Source organism: Struthio camelus, chromosome 10 (assembly GCF_040807025.1).
Source record: "Struthio camelus isolate bStrCam1 chromosome 10, bStrCam1.hap1, whole genome shotgun sequence".
NCBI classification, from domain to species: Eukaryota; Metazoa; Chordata; class Aves; order Struthioniformes; family Struthionidae; genus Struthio; species Struthio camelus.
Genome location: NC_090951.1, coordinates 12,163,314 through 12,183,568, shown reverse-complemented (window position 1 = coordinate 12,183,568; position 20,255 = coordinate 12,163,314). Strand labels below are relative to the sequence as shown.

The 20,255-nt window shown below is 40.1% G+C and overlaps 1 protein-coding gene across 1 annotated transcript in view; it reads right to left on the bottom strand.

Annotated features, from left to right (window-relative positions):
• Nucleotides 1-20,255, bottom strand: part of PEPD (peptidase D) — a 143,727-nt gene that overhangs the window by 48,439 nt on the left and 75,033 nt on the right. The window contains exons 10-11 of the mRNA XM_068955612.1: nucleotides 13,316-13,384; nucleotides 6,135-6,212 (exon numbers count right to left, since the gene is read on the bottom strand). Coding sequence (XP_068811713.1) covers nucleotides 6,135-6,212; nucleotides 13,316-13,384 — 147 coding nt within the window. The remainder of the gene's footprint in view (nucleotides 1-6,134; nucleotides 6,213-13,315; nucleotides 13,385-20,255) is intronic.

Sequence of the window (20,255 nt, the reverse complement as noted above, 5' to 3'; positions counted from 1 at the left end):
ATGAGAGCATCAACAGTTATAATGAAAAAACTATTAAGAGGCACATATAGATGCCACAGGGAAGGAAGAAAACGCTCCTTTTAGCGCAAGTGAGTGGAACGCACGTTATACGCATACGGACGACGCTCTTGGATGGATGCTCTGACTCTAAAGCAAGTTGCCTTTTGCAAGTACAACTCATTGCCAATATCAAAATGTGGGACAATCATTATGTCCTTCCAGAGAGCACTTACTTTAGTGCCCCATGGTGTTAATATTACGCTGATGCCCTAAATTGGCATTAGAATATTAAGGAAAAATAAATCATTCATCAGAGTTGAATTTTTCCAGCAACATCTCTTGTAACACCAGATTGTTTTCCATATCCCCAACTCGACTGACTGCAATTTGACTAAGTAAGTAAAAGTCACCCTATAATACAGCCAGGACGTATTTAAAACATTTAAATTAGATGCATTATGCTAAGACTATACTCTCATGATAGATGTATTTGATTTTGTGGTACTGATAACATTTCTGTAGTGCTTAAAATTCTGGTACCTGAATGCAATGAAGTTAGCTGCAAGCAAAACTTGTTTTACTGACATCACCAGCAGAGCATGGACATAGCCGCGTAGCGCTGTGGCAGGAAACCTCCTGCTCCAGCAGTGATACTGTATGCTTCCCAACACTTTCATTAAACTCTGTAAGCTAAAGACTGGAAACGTTAAAAGCAACAGCCAAATAAAATGAAGATCCAACCTGCTTCCGTTTAAACTTCTATAGTTAGTTTTATTTTATAAATAATAGATAGGTCCACTGTGAATACAAGGTTAATGGCATCTCTCTCTGAGGTCTGCTGCGCTTCATAAGCAGCTGATGCTGTGCTCCCATTATTTATGGTTTCACCCGAGCCCTCTCAATAACTTACCCCCCCGGAGTCGCTCCAGGAGGAGCGGTGCCGCGTGCGGAGGTCTCTGCTGCCGCCGGCGGCACCGCCGGGGCGAGCTCTAGCCCCCAGCGCGCGCTGGGCAGCCGCTGCACAGCCGCAGGGGCCGGTCCCTAAGGCGCACGCGGCTCCGACAGCGGCACCGCAGGCGCGGGCAGGACAGGCACTGTATCGCTCATTCGCAGGGGCTTCGTCCATCTCCTGGCTTACGAGGGCGTTTCAAAATATTAAAAACACCAAACAGCTTGAGTGGACAATATAGTTACTTTTAGTATTTTGCAAAGCCAGGCCGGACCACCGTTATAACCCTAAGAAACGTTACTGAATGCTTAAAGGTCAGCAAACCTGCCAGTGAAAGCCGGCTGACTCGGTGCCAGATTTGCACGGAGACGCATTGCTCAGAAGCCGTAACAAGACCGAGACCTGCAGCTCATGCACGCACAGAGCTACCTGATGGTAACTGCCCTCTATTGCAGTGATGTGTGGGGTCAGGTTTATTTTCTCGCATTTCTATTATTTAAGCATGAGCTTCATCGTGAAGAATCAATCTTTATCTTAAGAACATAAAGCCATTTTTGATTTGCCAGTCGTTGCAGGAGCCTGCAGATCAATTTCAATACCCCGATGGCCTCAGGGCACCTTCAGCGCCGCCGCCAGCGCGCTCAGCGGCACAGCTGCGCCCTGCTAATCGCTGTGCGGCGCACTGAATGCAATAAACTATAATTTTCCTGAATATCTTCTCAAAATCAGCGTGTGCCTTTCAGCCTCAGCACCTCTGACAGCACCTTTGGAGAAAGCACTGAACCAAAAAGGTGAAGGGGGTGCCTCTTCCCTTGCCCCACGCTTCCCACCTGCTGCACCTACCCATTTGGCTGGCTGGTTTTCTCTTTTCCCCAGAGCCCTCGTGGGCTCCGTGCGGCGCCCGGCAGCTCCGGCAGGACGGGGCAGGAGCCGGAGGGGAGGACTCGGTGCGATTTCTTCATTTTATTTTTGAGAAAACAGATTTTAGGATGGCAGATGCTGCTGGGCTGAGACCAACACTTTTCACAGAAACACACCAGCTTTGACTGAACTCTTCTCAGAAGATATTTCCCAAGGTCTAGCCAAACTCAAAGATCAATTTGAGGAGAGCTGAATCCAGAGGTTGCTGCGTTCCTCACGGGCTCTTTAACCAGGGAACCAATCTTCTTTTCCAGTTTGAACAAAATCAGGATCGCTGCAGAAGGAGAGTTCACGGGAAACTCGCCCAAGAAGAACCGATAACGCAGGGTACACCGTCCGCGAAACAAAAGCCCTCCGGGATTGCTTGAGGCACAGCAGGGAGTCACCCTGTGCTTCTTGAATTTCCCCCCGCCAAGGAATCACTTTTCATTTCATTCTACTTTCTTTTAAAGTTTGAAAGATCCTTGGTTACCCAAACTGTGTTGGGAGTTGGGGGGAGCTTCAAAAAGCCCTGGCGAATGGGACGGGGTTACTTTCTGGCGGGGGATTATAAACTCTGACGAGCACTTTTGCCTATGACTGCCCTTTCCAAAGCGCGTAGCGCAGTCACAGCCTCGCTACAGAAACAGCAGGCATCTACGTCCAGAAGGAGTAACGGAATACCTTGAGATAACGCGGCAAACCTCAGCCTCAAACTCAGTTTCTATCCAAGCTGTCACGAGTTTGAGATGACCACAGAAAATCAGTATTTGTAGCTTAGCTTGGCTTTACATGGTCATCACCGTAGGCTGTATTTGCAAGTAACGTTTTGAGTAGAAAAGTTTACTTAAAGGTAATGCCAAATGAGCGAGCAGAGTGCCTGCCAATTCATTTGCGTGACCTTTTTGACCATGGAGATAGTAAATGCTTGCTTAAGAAAGGAGTTTCTTTTAGACCATGTTGTCCCTAGTGATTTACATGTTCACCACACAGATGTTGTAGTACCTGAATTATTTATATAAAACACTGATTTGCTGTGATTGCAATATTTACATTTAATATTAATATCAGTTAAGTGCTTTGCACAAATCTATTAAGTATTTAAACTTCCCTTAAAAATACTGATTTCTTCATACGTCAATCATAAAGCTTTGTGTTAGTTCGCTATTTTGTTTTAAATATTTAATATACTGAAAGTGACAGCCCTGCTTAGCAAGACAATCCACATCAGAAAGAAGTGTCAGAATTTCTCTTTACAGTCCTTGTGTTGCACTGAGATATTTTGGTTCTAAATGAGTCACAGTTCTGAAAGGAGAAGTCAGAATAACAATCTCAAAAAACTAGAAGTGCAATAGCACATGTATTTTTGCCTACAATTCCCTGCTGATGCCACAAAATCCTTATAACAAACGTTCTCCAAAGAGCAAATAAAGCATGCACTTGATTGTTTCACAGAAGCAAGGCACGAGTCTCCCAAATTTATTTTTCTAATATTCAGGTGCTTTGTTGACTTACTTACTGGCACCTACTGCAGTGCAGTTTAATGCATAACAGAACTGAATAGCACGTTTCTGTAGAACTCTTGAATCTTATTCGCATCAACTAAATAATCTCTAGAAAAAGACATGAAATTCTACCAAATAATTTAATAAAAATCAGACCAAGTACCCTGTCTTCGGATTCTACTAGGCACCAGTATATGACTTGTTAAATTAAATTTATACTAAAATACTGGCAGAAGCAGAAATAACCCTTTAGAAATTTCTATCGCTTTTTCACCAGAAGTAAGGCCATTTTTTCTTATGTTCAGGGCTTCCTAAGATTATCCAACAGAGGGCTCCCAGTAGCTATTAAAAAGTTTAATGGAGAGTCAAGTATATGAACTCTAATTTATACATATAAACTATCATCCTGCTCATTTTAATAAATCTGTTCTATATGTATACACACAACACACCCAAATTAGAAATTTTTAAAAGAACACAGTAAGAACAGCCAGGAATTATCCTCGTGATAATCTGTATTCCGCCACAGTAAGGTAGCTCAAGAATTTTTTCAAAACACTGCTTTAGGTTTGAAAATTAGTATATTTTAAAAATGTTGCTACACAAATGAAGTTACATTTTCTTATAATTTCTTGCTCCCTCTACCTTGAAAAAACACACAAAATGGTGCAGAGCAAAGGGTGACTGCGAAGTGAGTATCAGCCAGAGCAAGAGGCAAGAGCAGACTTGCGCCCTGGCAGGTGCCCGAGCACCCAGGAAAGGCTCCTGCAAGTGTGCAGGGAAGACAGCTTCCTGAGGCTGTTTTTAAGAGCTGGGTCCCCAGCGCACGGCGGAGGTGTGTGGTGGCAGGGGGTTAGCAGCTGCTCGCACTGCAGTAGAGCAAAGCTTTGGGACGAGCACGCTGGGGCTGGCCAGCTCGCACAGCTCTCTGAACAGCAGCTAATCTCCCACCTCAGCGAGCACCACCCGGCTGAACAGGTTATCCTGCTTCTGTGCTAGGAAAGAGCAGGTTAGGTCACTGCTCTGAGCACTTATTTGCCACAGCCAACCCACACTTGACCAAGTTCATCTGATCAAGACAAAGACTCTGCTGGATCATTTTGGCAAGAGGATATTTCACCCTCCAGGTTAATCCTTGTGCTCCTTGCTGAGATAGCTACAAAGGATGCGTGCCGCAACCCACTGGGATGCTATTTTTGAAATGCTTAAGTAACCAATGTACTTGGCAGATTAGCTTCAGCGCTCTGAAGGGTAGAAAAGCATAATAAACCAGTACAGTAGGAAACCTAAAACTGTGAAAGAGTCTTGGTGTACGCTTCCAAGGTTTAGGAAGGACTACCAGTTGCCCAATAAACTGCTGTAAGAAATTGTAAGTAAAAGGATCCTATGTACTCCTATCCCTCTTTAAAGGTCTTAATTCAAATATAGGACATCATAATACATTGTGGCGTTTCTTATCTCAGTAACACACTCTATTTCTTATAGGCTACACCCTGTCCTTTAGCAAAATTTAATCAAATGCCACAGCCAACACAGAATATTGGGTTCATATGTCCTACCTGATCAAAATAAACTCATAGCATTCTATATACTCTAAAGCAACATGATCATAAGTTGAAGTTATTGCACTGCAATAAATTAACATCAGTATTTGATGGTGTAGTAGCCTATTCACCACAGATGAAGATAACACAAACTACTGTACAAGAAGCTTTTTAAAAAGTTTTTACACTGTTATAAAGAATTTACCTATCTGTAACTCAGTAACTTCATTCTGCAACACCTGCAGATATGCCCAGAACACTAGCCAACAAGGCATAATTTTTTTACTTCTGAGATTCAATTCGTTTTCCATAATAGCTTTTGGGCTTATCTATGATAATACTCATTTGCTTTCTTCAACATCTGCACACGCAACTGGGAAAATACCCACCTGCACTCTTTTTGAAGTGTTACAACAGTAATCTAGCACACATCCTCCACCGAATGTCTGTGATACTCATCCAAAAGTAGCTCTGTCCTTTTATGAATGCAGGGTTTTTTTGATCAAAGTCTTGGGAGCTGAAGTACAAAAGCTATGTTCTGCTATGCTACTCACCACAAAATTAAGTTTGTCTTTCAATTTACAGTAAGATATTTGGTGATTTTATTCACACTGGTTTTTATTTGTAAAGCATGTGGACAAGTAACACAGGTGGAGAAAAGTATGGTATTTGCAACCATGTTACAGCAATGCCGAATTCTAAGGAAAATCTTTTTCGAAATCTTTGGCACAATACAGAGCACTAGAAGGCGCGATCTCCTCACATATTTAAAAAGCCCACTTTCAGGCTGGGGTATCTTGCATACACAGAGGAATTTGGAAGAGCTCATCTATACAGCAATTTGATGCAATTCTTTAAAAAGTAGCAACCGCCCGCCACCAAACTACCAGAGCTGAGGTTTGGATCTGAAGTTCAAATGCAAACTTGGATCCCAATTTTTGCAATTGTCCTTATATTTAAAAGAGAGTAATTTGTTAAACTATATTCTAAATGCCCCTTGAACACAGTGTTTGAAAACAATCTCCTTTTCCCTTTCAACTAGAGATGCAGGTATACAGGACCTTTGGAGGAAACAAGACTAGTTTGGCACCCAAAATGACATGCTGTTTTAAAGATTTAAATTTCTATCTTTATGCAACCATTGTCTTATTAAGTTCAAAAGTAGATACACTGTACATACCGAAATTTAGTAGTAGTGTGACAAAAACATCAAAGAAACTCTAATCGTTTACTTACCACAAGTCTCCATCCTCAATAGTCTTATCATTTGGGGCCCCAGCATGCCCATAGTGCAAAACAGAGGAGTTCTCCCCACTGACAGGTGAAAAGAAAACACAGCAGAATTAACAGAAAAAGAAACATTAAAACACATAACATGAGAAGGAACATTTTAACTTGTGAAATGATCACAAGTGCATTGATATATTAAGCATGAAATCTTGCAGCCTATGAAAACTGCCACAGAACCTGCCTCAGAACAGTCTGTAATAGCTTATTTGGCATCTCGATCAGAAGAAATGGGTACCAACTGGGCATTTGACAATTCTGGCTATAAGATGCAACTGTTCTGCAGAAGGATATCAGCCCTGCTCACATAAAATACTTCCCACACTGATGACAGTGTTAAGGGAAGCAATGATGTAAGAGCAATTTTTTAACCTATACCCATTTACTTCCTTCCAGGTTTTTTTTTTTTTTTTGATTACTAAGTGATACGTTTCCCTGTTTGAGGTTAAACATTACAAGGTATAAAAATCAAGCTTTTATTGGAGTAAAATTTGACCGTTTGAAATGCTCTAGCAGTTACTAGGCCTGGAAAAATTCAGCTATCCAAGCAAGAAGTGCCAGTTCACCTCTCACACGGCTATGCATGATCTCCACTGGAACGAGCACACTGTACATGCTTGGGGGAATGTTCTCCGTGTATAATGTTAGCAGTAATACTTGGGACAGTAACTGTTACTTTATTTTTACCTCTTACTAAAGTGGAAGAAACCCAGTCATCTTCACATTACAAAGGAAAGATTTCTATTCCTGGAAGCTGTTTGGACTAAACTGCTGATTCACAGGAATGGGAAAAGATCTCTGGAGAAGCATGGACCCTTGTTCAACACTTCTGAAACTCAGTGATCCGTTCAGTGACCTGTATTTGGTCTTGGCATTCTCTCTCATCTACTGGTATTCCTCTAGTTCTATCAAACATAGGTTAAAAGACAGGTAAAGGTCTCAAGCTCTACTGATTTTACTTTTATTATTCCCCTCAGATAAATGCTCTCTCTCTCTTATTCTTCAAAAGGCTAAAAGAATTGAACCATACCCAAAAATACGCCTGCTGGGATAGGAATACCGTGGCATCTCTCTGACCCCTGAAGCTGACTTGCTGGTCTGTAACATTTTATCAGAACTGGGCTGGTCATCCTGCTCAAATTTGATTCTTCAGTTATGGTGGAGGAACAGCTTAATATTTTAGGAAGGAAAGGGAAGCTCAGTTTCAGTGAACCTTTTCTCATATCTGAAGAGAATGTGCCACCTGACATTTTTCTCGTACTAGACTTCTAATACATACAACTAGAAATTGATTAAAACACATGCACTGTATCCAAAAAGAGATTACCTTCAAGATATATTAACTACTTGTGGTCAGTTGGATATTTAATTGATCATTTATTCACACAGATAAACAATTCCATAAGCAATGACTACAGAGAAGAAAATAAATGGCTTCTTAAATTTCTGAAGGCTCGCAGTTTAAAAGGCTGCATTCTGTTAATATTTTCAAAGCAATAACATTTTATTGCTAAGTATATTTATGTACGTAAAGGAATCACTACGTAATAAGGCAGAAGACAATGTCTCAGATTTGCAGGAATGATGTGCTGATACAGAACTGTATTTTTGCTAATGTATGGACACCAAAGGTAAAAATTAAAGTTATCAAGTCAAGAATTAAAAAAAAAATGCATAATTAAGGCTGCAATAGATATGTTTTGTGATGCTGGTCCAATGACTTAGAGACATTTTTACAACTGGCTACCACCTGGCTGCTTTTTATTTCTAGGATGTCTGATCTGTCGTGCAGATAATTAAAAAACAGTCCCATAAAACTTGCATACACGGAGGAAGACACAAGCAAGCTCCATTCTGACCTTTCCTATCTCTTGGGCTTTTGTGGAGCAGTTCCTGCTGGCCACAATTTTAGTTTTCTAGGCAAGGAAATTGGAAGAAAAGTGCTATATATGACAACAGACAGCAATCAGAAGAAAAGGCCTTCTGCGTCAGCCTGTGCGTACAGCGGGAACCACGTTCCCAGCACTAGCCATCTCCTTTGACACGGGGGCGACAGCAGCAGCGTCAGCTCCTACCTCTGCTTTGGTTGATCAGCACTGTGAACCCACAACCTTTTTGTTTGATAGGAAAAAACAAAAACCCCACAAATGGGTGTAAAAACGCCATGTGCCATTACATTGAGCCACACTGTGGCAAAAGAGCAGGGACGGGCTTTTCCGAGGCAGAGCAGCAGCTCTGCCTCCCTGGGAGTAGCTGACAGCAGCCGCACGTTGCTCTGAACCCTTGCGCGCAGACAAGCAAGCAGCACAACAGTTTGTCAGCAGGATTTTAGCTGCAGATACTATTCCTTATCTCCTTCTAAAAATGGGGATAAAGCATGAGAAGCATATTAGCATGAGAATATATTTACGGTCAACTTCTCAAAAATTTTCATGAAGCTTAAGGGCTTGACTCCACTCCAGTGTATTTGCAGATAACTTGTTTACTTATATGCTGGAACTCTCAGTGTCGCATATCAAACCAGCCACATAAATAAGTCATGTATTCAAATGCGAGTACTGCACAAATGTTTTCAACAATAGACATTCCAAATCCAAAGATGTGAGATTTCCTTAGCACATTTGAATGTAAAGGTTTTTAGTTTATAAAATATTTCTGTAAGGTTCAGCACCAACTGTTATGGAAGATGCGTGAAAATCTGTTTTTCACCGTTGTTACTTAAATGTTAAGAAGCAAACAATTTCTCTTGGCATTAAGAGACTCTTTATCTTTCATGGAAATCATGGCTCTGCAGCACAAACTGGATTGTACCACAGAGAGAAGCAGTGGGTGCTGAAGACCTGATCATATGCATTTCAGGGGTTTATGTCAGGTGGGAGCAGTAGTGGTGGTGGTGGAGCTGTTTGCTTTGGACTGATCAGCTCTAGGCAGGCCCTGTGGACTGAACACCCACTAGCAACTGAGGTAGAGCAGGAACACTCCTGAGAGCTTTCCCAGCCATGTTTCATCCAAAAGGATGCCAGTCCTTGGCATGACACAAAGGGATGAGTGAGAGATCTACTACAGAAATGCATCATTGACCTGAATTAAAAAACTAATGTGGACACACCTCCAGCCTGTTTCTGCCAAAAGGTACAAGTCACACCTTGCTCACCGAGGTGTCTTTACCACTGTCCCAAGACGAAGGCAAGAAAAAAGTTTCAACTGTGAAGTTACAGAAACTTCACTGAAGTGACTTATATCCACAAGGTCAATGTTACAGCTGGCCAGAAATTGTTCATAATGATTCAGCTTGACTTTCAAGGTGGCTTCAAAACAATTCATTTCTGTGCCTCTATTTTTATTCCTTTAGTAATTTGCCTCTAATGGGTGCCAAAGACATGTTTGTTACAGAAAGAATTGCATGAAGCAGCAGAAAAGCTGCAAATTAACACCACTGAGAATGCAAACATTCAAACAGAGATTCAGAATGCTAGAAAATGATAAAAAGCCCCAAAATACATCTTAAGTTAGAAAATACTCTGAAAATAAATGAGCACAAGAAAAAGGAAGAGGAGGACCATCAACAATATTTTAAGGACAGCATTAAGTCCATGAGCAGCATTAGAAAAACTATTAGCTATACTTAAAAATACCTAAAGAAAAACTAGTACTAACTAAACCAGTAAACTATTTCCATCAAGATCTAAATAATAAAATGAATCCAGAAGGAAGCATTGACAGCCTTCTCTCCACTTTTTCATCTAAGGCAAGGTGAAATTTTAAAAAGTTATATGGAAAAGAAATACAAACATATTTAATAACTACTGTATTCTCATTCTAAAAGCTTTATGATGATCCTCAGACAGCGAAACACATTTTACTGGACTTTTTTATTCTTAATCACCAGTATTATCTGGTGAGAGATGTCATCTGAGACATCTCTTGAGAAAATCTGAACCCACGTCTGAGATGCCACAGTATCTAACAGCAGCTGCCCCAGGCGCCTGTGGTGGTTGTGGAGACAGCGATTCCCCCACCTACCTCCTGTCACAAGGGATCACCCTCTGCCTTGCTACCAGCGGGGAACGTGGGTGACCGTTCCACTCAAACCAGGATGCAGGTAATGGCCATACAGGCACCAAGCACACTGTCACGTTCAGTGACAATGAAGCACACCACTAGTATTTTTGGATATCCCATAAGAGGTTCCTACAATTTCATTATCACGGTCCCGAACATCTGCTTTTTTATCCCTACGACACAAATTACTCCACATTGTAACTTCGAAGTATAGACTTTGCAGGTTAACAATTATAACCTCACACACTTACAAATCAACATGTTTCTTGTAAGGTGATTGCTCTAGTCCCCGACATACAGTTTAGTTTGCAAGGACAAGAGCCAAACATGGCAGGCTCACAAGGAAGCACCGTGCAAGCGACTTAACCTTTGTTTGCCTCTTTCTAAAAACAGCTACTTGGTACACTAAGACACTGCAATGAATAATTCATTAACATTTGAACACTACTCTGAAGTCAACACGTTGCAAATTAGCGCTAATTATATCCAAGTACATTTATCAGATACTGTTATTCACATTTAGTTGCATTTATGAGACGTCTGTTTGCAGTTCAAATCACTTGTAAGTTGATACAGTGTTTGCTAGCATTGCTCACTACAGGACTAATTCAATTATGTGACCACCGATAATACTAATATATGTGTGCTATTATTCTCAACTTCTTTGAGAGTGAATACATGCAAGTGAATGCATAAAGTCATATTTGGTCACATCGAATATTCATTTACCATCTCCTGAAGACTGTGACACCGGATAGCGACAGCAACAAATGAATTCACTCAACATGCATGCCAAGTGATTTATTTCTGTACTGAAATACAGTATTGATTACTCCTGATTTCTGGCTTTGTGATTTGCTTTATAAACCCCAAATAATATGTCAGCATTCAAATATTTTTACACTTTGCCACACCCTCAGGAAAAATAAAATAAAAAAAAGTTTTAGAAGAAAAACCCACCAATACATTAATATCCTTCATTTTTGATAATCTGAGCAAAACGCAGTTAGTCACTGAAATATGCCTCTATTATCATCTTTTTTTAAAAAATCTGAATAATAAAGTTTTTTTTTTTTAATTTAAAAGCATGATTCTCTTCTATGGAAATTTTTATCTAGCTTGTAATCTAAAAAGGAAAGATCCTGTCAAAATACTACAGTTGTAAACATCAGGAAAACCACAAAACTCAGCATGAATACAACAATACCTAACTATTCAAAACCCTAATTGCAAAGGCTGTTTTTAATCTTAAATGCAGCAAAGTATAATATTTACAAAGCATAAAGTTTTCATTGCAATAAAAAATGCCTATTATTTTTCGTTATGATGTTAATTGAATCCATCAACTAAATCTACTTACAGTCATTTCATTATGACCTAATTCAAAATAGCTCAGGTCAATTTTATACATCAGAATATAACAATTATACATCAAATATAACAATATAACAATTTACTGGCAAAGACCTTCATATTGTATCCTAAAGATGCTTTTCTTAAATCAAGTTTGTCTCTACTTTTAGTAACAGTGGCAGGATACAATGCTCTGTCCCAGCACAATGGCGTCTGAGTAACGTGAAGCCCCACATATAAGGGGAAGTAGACAACTGAGGCCTGCAGAGCACACGAAGGAGGCTGCTAAGCCCTTCTGGCATGGTGGGATGGAATGGGATAGGGTGGGATGGGGCTGGATGTTCAGTGAGCTCCTGTCATGACCCAGGTCTGAACTGCTGGTAGTGGGGGGGGGGGGGGCTTCCCTTCTCTGAGGTTCGCTGCATCATGTAATGCCAGTCCTGGGCTTTTCAGCCATATAAAGAGTTCAGCCTGTTCCTGCAGGGTCACAAAGACCAGCTAAAAGCGTATAGAAGAAGTTTCCGTAGGTTTGGAGACACCATCGATGGTCTCCAGCTGCTGTATGCTAAATCAGATCCCGCACAACAGGTCCTAATTTAAAGTAAACGTGAAACCTGTCTGACTGTAAAAAAAACGTACACAGAAACAGCTGATTTTACCATCTCAGCCTGTAACAACACCACAGAGATGATGTCTCATTTCAATGAGATGCTAATTCTCAAGTTATATGATGGTACTTAAAAGGGGAAATTTTTCAGACAATCCAGATGCACAATTTGCCATAAAACTGCTCATGCTCCTACTCAAATTTTACATATAAACTGGGAAACTGTATTTACAGTTTCTCAATCTATTGTTTCCCAATAAATTGGGAATAACCAATTGAGTAAACAGCAGAAGGAGGGATGCTAATTGTTCTCATCACCCCCAAAGCAATATAACTTCATTGTCATTATCTTAAAAAATATTTTTATAGGTCTGTTTGACTTCAGCGTAAGGCAAAAGATTGTGACTAGCAGTAGATCTACAAATGGAGCATATATAGCAACATATACACCTCATCTGACTGTCCTATACCACCAAGTAGATTTATTCCACTGAAAGAATAAAACTAACCTCTGCACAAAGTACATGACCGTCCTTCAACATGTATTGTATACTCTTGCCAGTTCTGCAAATTAAAAATGTGCATTTCTACAATTACATGGATAATTTTTGTAATAATTTCCAAAATACAATAGTTCCAACACCAGCTGTTCAGCAAGCAAAGAGAGATGGAGCAAAAAATTCCAAAATTCCAAGATTAGTTTAATTGCATCCTAACTTCAGAGGGAAAGAATTTTGAGAACAATATGAAATACTTAGGGCATAATTCAAAGAAAGTATTCTGTGAGCAACAAAGAATAGCTCTAAAACCCTTCTTCATAATGCTGTTTAATAAAAAAGCCAATTGCAGCACAGATGTGAGCATAAACACGATCTTGGCAATGGCAGCAGTCGTCGCGGCATCTCCTGGGTGCAGCAGTCTGTAAACCAGCTCTCTCATTAAGACACAGCACTAGCCACCTTCCCTTTGCTCTTCCAGATGAAGTAGTTTGAAACTCACTCTGCTGGCACTTACAAACACATTATGTGCCTAAAAAACAATTTTATGTATATCCAGTGGGAAATCGATAGTAAACACTGCAACAGTTTGGCATAAACTCTCAGCTTACCTGCCACAGATGCAAGTGTAGGAAGTATGGCGCATCCCACCTCGAGCATAGCAATAGTGCTGAAAAAGGCTGCAAAAAAAGAAATTGGTAATTAATAATATATTCAAAACTACTACAAGATGGCGGGGAAGCAAGTCTTGCTTCAGTACAGCTGTGTCAGTGCAAATTCCTGGCTCAGTTTAGCACTCAAATTCACCTAGAGCCACAGTTCAACTATTTTGCAACCCATCATGTGCTTTCTGGGAAGCCCATTATGGAAATCTGCAGCAAAGACGAGGTGCTAGAGTGCAGCTCAGTGCTGCAAACGGCAAATTGCTTTCTTTAGCAATCCAGCACAGCAAGGCAAAATACTGTCGACAAAAGGTTGTTAGAACAAATACAACGATAAGAGGTAAACAAATGCTGAAATAATGGCCAAACTATCTATAGTGAAGTTGAGAAAAATACATCCTGCTGGCATTTCAGGGACCTAACCACATGCACAATCTGTATTTTCCACCCTGCTGCCTTCCACCCGTGGCCTGGAGATCCAGTGAAAGTAAAGTCCAACCAACCTGCCACCAGTGAAAGCTCCCGGGTGGGTGCAAAGGTAGCTGGTGCTGCATTGCCTGAAATGCCTGGCCTCGACCAGCCCCAAAACGAAGGGCTAGTTAGAGGGGTGCCACTGTGAGCTGTGCCTGGGGGAAGAGCTCTCCACATTAGGCCAAGCTTTACCTCCACAAATTTCAGCAGAAGCTCTCTCATTTTACCCATCTCACTGACACCCTCTGTGATTGCCTGTCTAAACCAAACATCCCTGGCGGTGTGAGAAGCCTGAACTGCATCTGACAGAGTGGTTTGTCCTCTCTGGATAAACTAGCAGAGCTCTGCCACCACATCAAGGCAGGCACGCTCTACTAGCATTACCGTTCCCGCTGAAATGCAGAGTCTCATGTTTTCTGTGCATACCAGGATATGCACACAGAAAACATGAGACTACCCAATTTCACACTGAAATACTTACATACTACTATGATCTTCCCCTGCCCAAATGGGAAGAATCAGCAAAGATCAAATCCCAACAGCAAGCAGATACTGTGATAATATTAGCTGAGTCCTCAACAACGCATGACGAGCATTATGAGACCTCAGTGTTTGCTTTTGCGCCTGAGGGATGGGGAAGAGGAGGGAAAGCAGCCAGGCACTTTCGATCGTTATTCTCATTGCAATGCCATCCTGCTGGAGGAGCCGTTTGGCCTTAAAAGTACTGGAACATTTTTATCTTTACTGTCCAAGTTCTCTTCACAGGAGGGTAGCTGTGCCCGAAGCACAATTAATATAGGATTAGGTGCTTTAAGAGCTAAGCACATATCATGGACCCTTTTGTTCTTTTTGAAATATGCTCTAATTACAATCCAATTCCCTTTAATACTGAATGGATTTGAAAAACTCATTTGTTGTAATACTAAAATCATTTCATTAACACAGAGTGATAATGGTGCTATTCAAAGAATAGAGATGATGTGATTCTGTCCTTCTGCAGTAGCAATCCACAGAACAGTCCAAATTCTGTGAAGGATACTGAAGACATTACACACTTGTAAATCCAAATCAGATTTTAAAATTATACTGAATGACAGCATTTCAAGAGAAACAAAACAAAACATACAAATTAATCAGACAAGAAAAAGAAAAGCCTACATTTAGGGACTACTGCCTGACTTTGTAAGGAGACACATCTTACAAGATTTTTCTTCTGCTCCAAATGTGGTCATTTTACGAGATAGAAATGCTAATTTTGTATTGCCCTAGAAACCTGTAACTGTGAAGAGTAGGTCAAATGACAGGGACGCTAAGGAGAAACTCTGAAATGGAGCACGCATAGCAGAAGTATCACTGAATTTGGCGAATGAAACTTTTATAAACTGCCTTTTGCTCTCATGCAGACACTTCCTCATCTAAGGGGCTTTTCAGAGGGAAACAAAGTTACTGACCTGCTCCTCCGCAGCATGCTTGCCTGTATGCAAGGCATACTCCACAAGACACTGTACACCAGCATTTCGCACAAGGCTGTATTATATTGTTAAGCAGGTATAGTTATGTTCTAGGAAGTAACTTTCACTGCATTTTATAGACCCTTTACACTAAACGATTTGTATCTCCTCTCCGCAGCAACTTTCAGTAACCTTCTAAAGAGCTTTAAAAATGAAATAATGAAGGTTGTAAACATCCTTCCATCATCAGTGATGCAGAGACAGCAGGGTTTATTTTACCATATGACAACTGATCGCATATTCATGGTTGAAATTTATATGAAACTGTGCAGCAGAGTAATAGTAGTCACCTTTCACTGTATTCCCAGATTAGCAATAAAATGTGGTAAATAAATTAAGACATGCTTTATAATCCAGCTGTTGGCTGAAGTTCATTTCTGTTTTCTGAAAGAGGAAACTTGACTGTTTCATCAAACATTTATAGATTTTCTTTTTAAGAGCAAGTAAGAAGTGGTTTTTAATGGGATTGAGCTGCAGACAGCATAACTTTACCAGGTAACGTGTTTTCCACCAGAAGCAGTAAAACTACTCACATCATTGAATTTACTTTTTCAGGCTACGACTTGTCAGAAATGTGCTCATGGAGTTGGCAATTAATTCAACACTGCTATCAGAGACAGCTAACGTTCTTGTACAACATGTGCAAGATTTAAGTGAAGTATCACATAACCCTTTGATGGTAAATGCTGGCTTTTCAAAGCTGAAAAATGCATACATAGAACTTTAGAAGTCACCTGTACTTCAGAGTTAAAACCCTGATTTCACTGAAGTCAATGCAAATGCTGCCACTAAACTTCACCATGCCAGCATTTCTCTGCCTATGCACTACAAAATTCTTTATCCGTGAGATAAAAAAAGCGAGAAGTCCGAAACAGTTGGATAGAATATCATTTAATCTGAAGTGCCACACACATTGCCAATACTGTATCTTGAACTTAGCCTGGTCTTTCTGACTGGATGATACATATGTTTAGGCAGTTTTATGTTGGTGCTGGATGATTCGCTGTGAATTTCTAACGCAGCCCACATAGATACAAGAGTCAAAGACCTCTTTCCTCTTGCATGTGTTTCAAAGCTTCCTGTCATGTTTCATGCAGTATTTCCCTAGAGGGTGTATGTATTACTTAGCATTCACATATTATCTCAGTAGTGTATACAGATCAGCCAATGCTGTATGGGCATGTCAAACGTTAGCTTTTTACTGCATACAGCTTTGGAGTTGGAACGTTCTTTTCACTGCTTAGAAACAACTCTTTTAACATAAAGGTAACATACTGTTTTTTCCTCCAAGAACATCAATTTTTTTAAACAAGTTACAATTCACTAATCACATGTACAGTTCAAAGATCATTTTTAAAAACTTGCCATTTTTTCCATTCACTTAAAAAAGGGCAAACATTAGCCCCTGTTAATGCTCAGGTAAGTCTAACAAAAGTGCTTTGCCTCCATCTTCACAAATACACTGAGGCATCAGGTAATCTTAGCCCCACAGCTCTGCCTAGTCTTGACTACTTTATTGACAATGCTGATTTAAAACACAAGAAAACTCACCTTTCAGAAATAATAGGTTCTTTGTCATTAGGAAAAACAGAAAAGTACACACTCAGTATTTTTGAGATCTTGAAGGAGTATTGCATGCATTTAAATAAACCCCCAAAATGCTAAAAAAGCTGCAACTTTTAATCCATCTGTTTAAAGTAAAACCAGTCATGGAGAGTCTTTCTGTCTGTAGATTATGAGACTCCCTCTTACCATGATGCTCTTACTGCTTGTGGTTTACGATCATCTCAAACCCAATCTCTCCTGGCATCTAAGATATCCTGACAATTCCAGTCAGATCTCTGACCCAAATGGGAATTGAATCAAGTAAGGTAGTTCCATTTTAACAGTTTTCCTACCTTAAATGGAATGACGGAACAAAGGCACATAAAGTAGGAGAGACAGAAGCAGTCTGCAATAACTTCCCCAGATACTTTTAGCTTATTTTCAGATCTTTGTCTTCATCAGGCACTCGTCAGAGTGTGATTTTTGTTTCCCAAGAGAAGTAATCAAGTAATCTCTATTTGAATTCTTGTAATTGGCTCTTTTTGAGCTACAACAAATATCCAGAATGAAATCACGTTTTATATTTCTCAGCTATTCACTTCCAAAACCAAGATACTTCTGCATCAAAGAGTTTCATCTTCCAAATAAAAATCCAATAAATTATTCTAGTCTAAGTCTTACAAAACAGGTAACACACAACGAGAGAAAATGCAGTAAGCCTGGAGAAAAGAAAAACAGAGAGGGAACAGAAAGTGGCAAGGATATCTGACAAAGGACCCTATCAAAAACTTAAGTCTAGTTTCTGTAACTGCCTGAAACATTCCTCAATGGCATCTTCTGAATCTGTTGGTTCTACTCTGAATTCAGATAGGAAGATTTTCTTCAGCTGCAATTAACAACACATTTTTTCAAAGAGGAAGAAAAAGCCTATCTAGCTGAAAAGCCAGCGCAGCCTATGACACTCTTCTGGTTTTTCAGAGATTCTTCAGGCTGAATTAGAGTCTTGATGTAGAAAGCAAACAGGTACTGCATGCACATTCCCATTAATTTTTGCTAAAGTTTCACTTTACTGAGCGGATATCATAATGTTCTCTGTGATACTCGTTATTATCCTCCCAGATTACTTGGGGGAAGAACATATACACAATTTCATTCAACAAAGTATTCCTCTTCACCTTGAAATCCCCAGACTCTAGCTCCTGCTACGAACAGTGAAGACCGGTATCTGCTCCCTCTTCACTAGCAACAAGAAAAGGCCAACTGTGACCAGTCTAACAACATCGGGATCAATCAGCTTCCTTTGTTCTTGCCTCTTTTTTCATCCACTCAGCCAGAATCCTCATCAAAGGCACGGATACAGAAAAACTGAAATAATTCCCTAGTGTGGAAAGGAAAATGCCAAGAAGCTGCCGGGTGACGAAAGGTCGTAGTATGATGCTGAGAATCGAACACGAAATCGCGTCCCTATGGAGAGGGGGGTCCTTACCAATCCCTCTGGAAGTCACCCAATTCCTCCATTCGCCATACACTCTCTGGGAGCTGCAGGGAAACACACGTTCATCTGGAATTCCCATTTAATTGCAGAAAACAAAGAAATATCACTATTCTGAGCAGTAAAAAAAAGACGAATGCTTAATGACAATCCAGTCCAAAATATGTTTCAATCCCTCCATCCAGACTCACATCCTTAGACAGTAACGGCAGTGAAGCTTTGCAGAATTCAGGTACGCACGAGTTTGGGACGGATCAACAACTAATCATTCAAGGTTTCCTACGAAGGAGGACTAGAAGCACTGAATAACCCTGTTCACTATTTTCAGACACTAGAGTCACTTCAAGAACACCTGCTGGCTAATAGCAGTTCAGAAACCAATTTTTTAGATTTTGTATCAGCGAGATCAGCTGTCATAAACGTAACTCCCCTGGTGAAGCATGCAATAAACAGAAGAGTCAAAGACACTCATGGGTCAATATCTCATTAAGGCTTTTAAATTGAAAATATATATTTATTTAAAAATTGTTTCACAAGTGATCACTCCCTGCTTTGAGGATGTTTCAGATCACAATAATTTCTCAGTGCACCTTTGAGAAAGTTGCCGCCTAATAAAAAGAAACCTTTACACATTTCAAAAATATTTTTCTCTGAAAGCAGCCCTTGGGACTTGTCTTGAAATGCAAGCAGGTGGTTTTGAACTATAAAATTGGAAGCCATAGTAGCTTAAGGAAGTTCTATACAGAACTTGGAGGATTTTCTTTCTTTTTTTTTTTTTTTTTTATGAGTACAGTTGGAAGAAGTAGGTGAATATCTATTAGTTATCTATTGACTAAATTAGTTTTGAATTATAACTAGAACGTGCCCTTATGCTTTTGTATGGTGTCAATATCCAAACTAGACATGAGACAGGCTAAAACATTAAGCTTTTTAAAAAATAATTCGCAAAAGGCTAAGTTTTCCAAAAGTGATCTCTCTTTTTATACCACCACTGGCAGCCCCTATCTTGATCATTTAGATCTCTAAGTATGCGTTCCCATGAGGAAGCTGTAAAGCCCAAATAACACGTAATTGTGAATCCACACTCAATGCCCATGGTATCTGAAACACATGCTGAGCAACAAGCTAAGCCGGAAGAATTGCAGATGCAGTAAAGAAGAGGCAGTGCCAGTTAGAGTGGCTAACAACTCATGCCAGTGAGTATATAATCCAGACGAGCAATACTTTGTTTAATCCCACACTAGCCACACTGAGATTCTTAAACAAACAGCAGTTTTCTTTGTTCAACAATTTATTTGGGTAATCTTATTTGTTTTCTGTGAGCAAACCAGCTGCTTTGAGGTTTAGCTTATCTAATGCTAATTTCAAGTAGCTTACAACAGCGCGCTGAGTTTATGCAGCACTGCAAACATGTCCGAGGTTCTTTTCATAGAAAAAACTCAGTGCTTCACTGAGAAAGAATAAGTAAGGGGAGTGGGAAAGGGTAGGAGAAATAATCCAGTTTACTGTTCATGAACAAGTGGTGTATTACAAGCATTTATAAGAAGAAGTAGTATTAGCACTGCATGCCAATGAGCAAAGGTTTCTTCTACAGCTCAGAGACAACATAGTTAATAAATAACATCACTGCTTTTGTAAAATCTAAGTGACCACGTCGCTGGAAATTCCTTAGAATAGAACTTACTGTTCCATCAACAAAAGGAAACAAAAATGCTTCTATGTACAGACTTGTTAAATCTGACTGTTTATGCTGTTTCTAATGGAAAATCTTAGAGATTCAAATCATTGGCTGGGTAGCTGCGCATGTTCATGGAGCAGAGATACCGGAGCTTATTACTAGCTAACGGGATTTCCAAAAATACTGAAAGCA